Consider the following 6,000-nt stretch of genomic DNA (forward strand, 5'->3'; position numbering starts at 1 on the left):
GATTAGTTAGCTACAAAGACATCTAATAACAGCCTGCTAAACCCTGGCTGTGACTTCTGGATTTAATGTTAAGGCCTATGTTCTAAAGAGCAAATTGTGAAGAAGCATTAAAACTTATTGTTATAAAGGATTTTTAATGCAGAAATCAATACGTGCTGTGTGTTTAGCAGCATGTAACCATGAGGACGTCTATGATAGAGCTTTGTCATGCACCAGGGACCACTGCATTAGACAAATTCTTGAAAAGAAGTGCACAATATCTGCATCATCCAAACTGCCACCTGAGAGCAGTTACAGAAATTATTTTAACCCCAGAAGCAGAAGGAAAATCCAATCCTAGCTCGCAGTCTTGAAGGTGTCAGGGGTTCCACGCGAAATGTGTCATTTCCACATACCTCTACAAAATGCCATAACATAGCAGAGAGGTGAGGCACTTGCCACTGTTCTTTGGAGGCCACTGAGACTGAACACAATCACCACAGGGCACTCAGCTGCAATACTCACTTTGCCAACAAAGGAATACTAATAGTATTTTTTTAAGAAAAATTCACACTCCTAAAACACAGAAACAGCATAATCTATGGCAGACAACACAGAACGTGCCTGGAGAAACTACAGACTTGTCCATAGACAATCCCAGAAAAGAGAAATAGAAAACAGTTAAGCCAACGTAAGAGGTGCATATAGCTCTTCATCCTCTGTAACCAAGCTCACAATTCTATTTGCATGAGCCCATACAAACTGCTACACAGCAAATGTTTCTTTATTTTGACTGTTACAAGAGTGTCCAGCAAGGGGTCAATACTTTTAAGTTAGGGAGGAGAACACAGCCCCTCCCAAAAGCTGCAGATCATTTTTGACCTGATGGGATCAAGTTAATAACTTCCTGATAAAAGGAAGTTTTCAAACAGAAAAGCAAGCTCTGTGGCTGACTGGTAGCGACTTTTGCTTCTGTGGCTCCTAAACTGTGTGCACAACACACATCTTTTTCTGTCTCTGGTGTTTCCCAATTTTCCCTATTGATGTGGTGGTCTGCAAGTTTTACCTCATCAGGAAATCAGCAGGAGCGCCACGGAGCTGAGAAATACTGTTGTGCTCCTTTATGCAGCACATGTCTGTGGGCCTTTGAACGTTTAACACAGAGCAAATAAATTATTAGCATGCGTGTGCATGCATTTCTAAGATACATAAAGACAACTGCAACCAAAGGAAAGAGGAATGTGCTGGGAACAGTTGGGTATTCAAGTATCCAGTATCGCAAAAATCCAGTTGCAAGAACCATTTAAATGCAGATCTGCACGTGAACGGCTGGAAGAGCTCCACTGAGCTTTACACACTCATAAAGAGGGCTGCAAAGGCAAGAACTAACAAAAAAAAAAATCTGCTTTTTCTCCCCAACAATTTTCAAGTCTATAGCAGCTGTTATCCTATTCTTAATAATACTACTCCTGAAGAGCAAGCTGATTCTTTAAGATGCCCCACCTCCAGAAATAAGATACACAATCACATCAAGTATTGAATGATTTCTCCGATTCCCAGCACCACAGTGTCTGAGCACATTACAGTTGTTTAATGTATTCTTTGTCACAGAACAGAGAGGAAAATATGATTACCTCTGTGCTACAAAAGAGGATGAGAGAACAAGGGACAATAGGTAACTTGTCACGTATGGCTGGCACACTCACCACTGGGATAACCAGTCTCCGCCCAGTTAAAAAAAATCAAACAATAAATGCTTCCCAGTCTAGTTTTTTTCATTACTCAGAAGTTTCTACATCAATCCATGTACATCGAGCAACCTGCTTAAGCCTTTTTCTGCTTCTCTTAGTAAATGCAAGTAAAAAAAAAATCCATTCCACCAAATGCCCCACGCGTTTGTAACATCTCAGTGCTTTTACAAAATCCTATGTACAAACAAACATTACAGCACACTGATGTGCTGAAAAAAAACCCCCATGTTTCTTTAAAAAGAGGCAATAATTCTGAAAATTTAGTAAAGAAAAATCATCAACCAATCACAAACCTTTAATATCTAATACACCGCTCGTCCCCATAACATCCCATTTATAAGAAACAACATAGCAAGCAAATTAAAACTGGTCATACAGCAGACAAAGATCAAAAACTCTATAACAGGAGAAAGAGTATAACAAGCTGTGACTACAGCGAACAGTAAAACCAGCTAAATTCCATATCAAACTCAAAACCTTAAGAGTAACCTGAAAATCTATCCAAGTACTGCGCCAATTTAATCCAGAAGGTGCAGCAACATGGCTTCAGTTTCTCACTGTCAGATACAATTCTTAGATACCCTGAAAATGGGCATTATATCAAAGCAGACAGATGAGAAAAGTATACAAATGTCTGTTCAGCTTGCCCTCAGAGTTAGAAATGACACACCTCAGACAATACCGCTGAAGCACTTTAAAGTTCAGATTCAGCAATCTTTTCATAATCGTCAGAAAAATATCAGCTTCTGTCACTAACAGGAAATTAGAGCAAATGATAGAGGATGAACACAGTTTATTCCCAACCAAGCTAGAATGTCACCACGTCAGTTAAAACTACCACACCAACATGTAGCTACCAAAGCCAAAGCCACGTCTTCTGCCACCTAAGGCATGAAAAAACTTCCCACTTACCTTCTAACACTGTTAATTTGGCACTCGTGTTTATCTCCCCAACACTGTTGGTTGCTGTGCATTCATAGATAGCTTCATCTCGATGAACACGCAGGGGCTGTATCCGCAGAACTGATCCTGATCCATCATCAAATTCAATAACCTTTAACAATGAAAAAGAAAGCACTTTTTCTACTGGGATCTTCTGTAACAAAAACTGAAAGTCAAAACAACCCAGGCATTAAACAAAAAGGAGAAGAAACAAACTCAAAACAAGCCCTGGAAGCCATAAAATGCCATGCAATTATTCAAGCATTCCAAGCCCAGAAATGCAAAAATTTCAGAGTCAAGAACATATTTGTCCTCTGAGGAGGCCAGAACAAATGAAGATCCAATGAAGTTCTTTATGAATCAATTAAGGTTGACAAATTATCAACCTGGTAATAAAGATGTGGATCTGATGATTTAAAACATCTGAGCCATATTTGCACTAATGGTTTTACTAATCACGCTGATAGCAATTTAGCTCCAACTTTCACCTTGATGGAAGAGCAGAATGATATACTCCTGTGGGATTACCAGGAAAACAGTAACACAACTAGAATAAAACCTTGAGCACCTACAGCACATGCTAACTCCAGCAGAAAGTGAGGGCTTTTTATGTCCTTCAGCATCAGGTACTTTGCAACTCTGGCATAATCAACAATGATGTAATTACGATGCCTTCCCCAGCATAATAAATTAAGTCCTTAATAAATCATTGCCTTTCCATCCATCCTGCTAGGCTGTAACGTGCATTACTCTAACTTCTACAGGGAAGAAAGAGGTATTTGTTAATTTGCAGCTGGATCACTACATGCCATTTCTCAACGAAAGGCACAGCCTCAGGCTGCTGTTAATGCCAAACTCATCCTTCTCCTATTACCAAGCCCGGTAAAAGTTGGAAATATTAACTGAACCACAGATGGTGACAGTACGAAGGCACAAGCGCCCTCCTGTCACTTGGGAACTGCAGGAGGAGGTGAAGAGACTAAGCTACGCTTCGTTCCAGACACATGTACACCAGTCCAGGACCTGTATTACCCCCAGGCAAAATGTTTACCCTGTTTAGGAGCCCTTCTACGCAGCATAAAGACCAAATGAGTGAAAATAGAAAGGAGATAAACAACATGCACCACAAGACAGGAGAAACAGAAAGAAATCAAAATGTAACAAAGACCACCGAAAATCTGTTGTTCCTCGTGCTGCAAGGAATACCACTCCTGTTCTAAGTAATAGAAACAGCTTGGAAAACCCCCCAATTTGGGGTCAAGTAGCATCACACACGACAGAGAAATAAGAATGTCACCATAACATATTTCAAGGAATTAAAGTATTTTTTTTAAAAACCCTCAGTTTTAAATTAAACATGAAACTGAAAAAATGCTAAACTTTCTATAACCTTTACATCTGATACAGCTACTGCCAAATTCTGAAACAAGACAAAGTCAGATGCAGACTTCAGTGATAAGGACTAAAAAGCTAAGAGATGAAACAGCAGAAAAGCTCTTTTGCCCTTAAGATCCTTTGAACAAACCATGTGAGAGGAAGAGAGCTACAACTAAGGACCTGACAGTCACCAAGACCAGAAATGCTACTGATGGATATACTTCTTTTGTGTAATAACTCAGCATGTGCACATCAGACATGTTTATTACTTTTTTTTTTAAACTGAATTCCAATTTTCTTCCAAATAAAGGCTAGCTTAGTAATGAGATGAAATTAATGGTTATCTAGCAAAAAAATTAATTTATAGATATGATTTACTACCTCCTAACATAATAAAAATGCCTCAACTGTCTATCAAAACCGATGTGAATAAAGTTATGAGATTGGTCGTATAAACGCATATAATATGGCATAGCCCTCTGGTCAGCCGCAGTAAGTACCAAATTCACTACAAAGGTTGAATCTACTTACAAATTAGAATGCTTAAATAGTTACTATACAACAAAACTTAACCTTTATTAGGAAAAAATAACAATGTAAAACACGATTAAAATTGATTATTTCAGTCGAGGTTTTCTGCTCACATACAAAATCAGGATTAAAATTGGTGATTTGAATCAATCCATTCTAGGCGGCAAAGTCGTCTTGTGCTCCAGTCAGAAAAGGAAAAACATCAAAGACGGGATTAGACGGAAGGCAGCAGAATGGTAGAAGGGTCACACTTCCAAGGGCAGTTTTAGAGAAAAGAGCCCAACTCCAAAAAAAGGAAAGCGGAGAAAAAGGTGGAGAAAGTCAGTGAAAATGTATTTACTATTTAAAATAAGAACCAAATTGGACCCTTTTTCAAAAGCATTTCTGACACCTGCACTCTTCTCTCTTCCCTTCGCTCAGACTTTTAGTTCACAGGGAAGTCAGTTCACCCTCCAGGATGACTTGGCCATTCCCCTTCCAAGCACGCTTGTGGGAAGGAAGGCAGTAGCCGTTACTTAGAAGGCCTTCCAACAGTGTTCTGGCATCCTGCTTGCAAATTTCACTGCAGATAGAGCAGGCCAAGGAGGTGCCTTATCAATTTCCACAATGAAAACAGAAAATTACTGCTAGATCCAACTCTTATCTGCCATCCAAGTCAGTGTAAGCCTCAGTCTCCCATCTGAAGAAGGATGACCTACCTGTGCGCCTCCAGTGTCATGCTCAAAGACAAAACCCACTCTACAGACTGCATTGCCGCAGGGAAGGAAACTTATTTTGCTCTAAAGCTGCAGACTCTGTACTGTAGCGATGCAGAGATACCTGGGTTGTGTTAATGATTACTGCGTAATTAAGACCTGCAAGCATTGCACTGATTACCAGATTTTTATTTTTGTTCTTTTGTAATTACCTCAAACCGCTGAGAACTGACTTTCTTCCCCTTCTTCATCCATGTGATACGAGGTTTGGGCTCTCCTGTTGCCTGACACACAAAAGAGGCCACTCCTCCAGAAATCCCAATCTGATCTTCAGGAGCTTTCATAAATGTTGGCTTGCCTGGAAAAATAACCAAATGACCCCCATGAGGATACAACATCAGATAAGCAAGGAATGTGTCATGTTAATCTAAATTATAAGATAATTTGTGCTCCTACTACAAACCCAAGTTGAACGGCCTCAGCCACACAAATTCAGTGCAGGCTGCAACATGACAAGCACAGTTTCTGCTTGAATACCTTTTTTCCTGAAATTAATAAAGTCCATCTGGCTTGCCTGTAAATGAGGGCAATAGAGTGCTCCCCCCAGCCCCTTGGGCATTCATTCCGGTATATGACAATTTAGAACTATTTTTATGGTTTATTTTTTTTAATAAATGGATTTTTGCAGGTTTATAACACTGTCACAGCACTGGAAATTACAGAAC

General features: G+C 39.6%; 1 protein-coding gene across 1 annotated transcript in view; it reads right to left on the minus strand.

Annotated features, from left to right (window-relative positions):
• Window positions 1-5,633, minus strand: part of PTPRF (protein tyrosine phosphatase, receptor type, F) — a gene marked incomplete at its 5' end in the record, with an annotated part of 196,489 nt that extends 190,856 nt beyond the window's left edge. The window contains 2 exon segments of the mRNA XM_009869044.1: window positions 2,643-2,784; window positions 5,488-5,633. Of these exon segments, the coding sequence (XP_009867346.1) occupies window positions 2,643-2,784; window positions 5,488-5,633 (288 nt within the window).
• Between the last annotated feature and the right edge of the window lie 367 nt (window positions 5,634-6,000).

The sequence above is a fragment of the Apaloderma vittatum genome, unplaced genomic scaffold, assembly GCF_000703405.1.
Source record: "Apaloderma vittatum isolate BGI_N311 unplaced genomic scaffold, ASM70340v1 scaffold735, whole genome shotgun sequence".
In the NCBI taxonomy this organism is placed as follows: Eukaryota; Metazoa; Chordata; class Aves; order Trogoniformes; family Trogonidae; genus Apaloderma; species Apaloderma vittatum.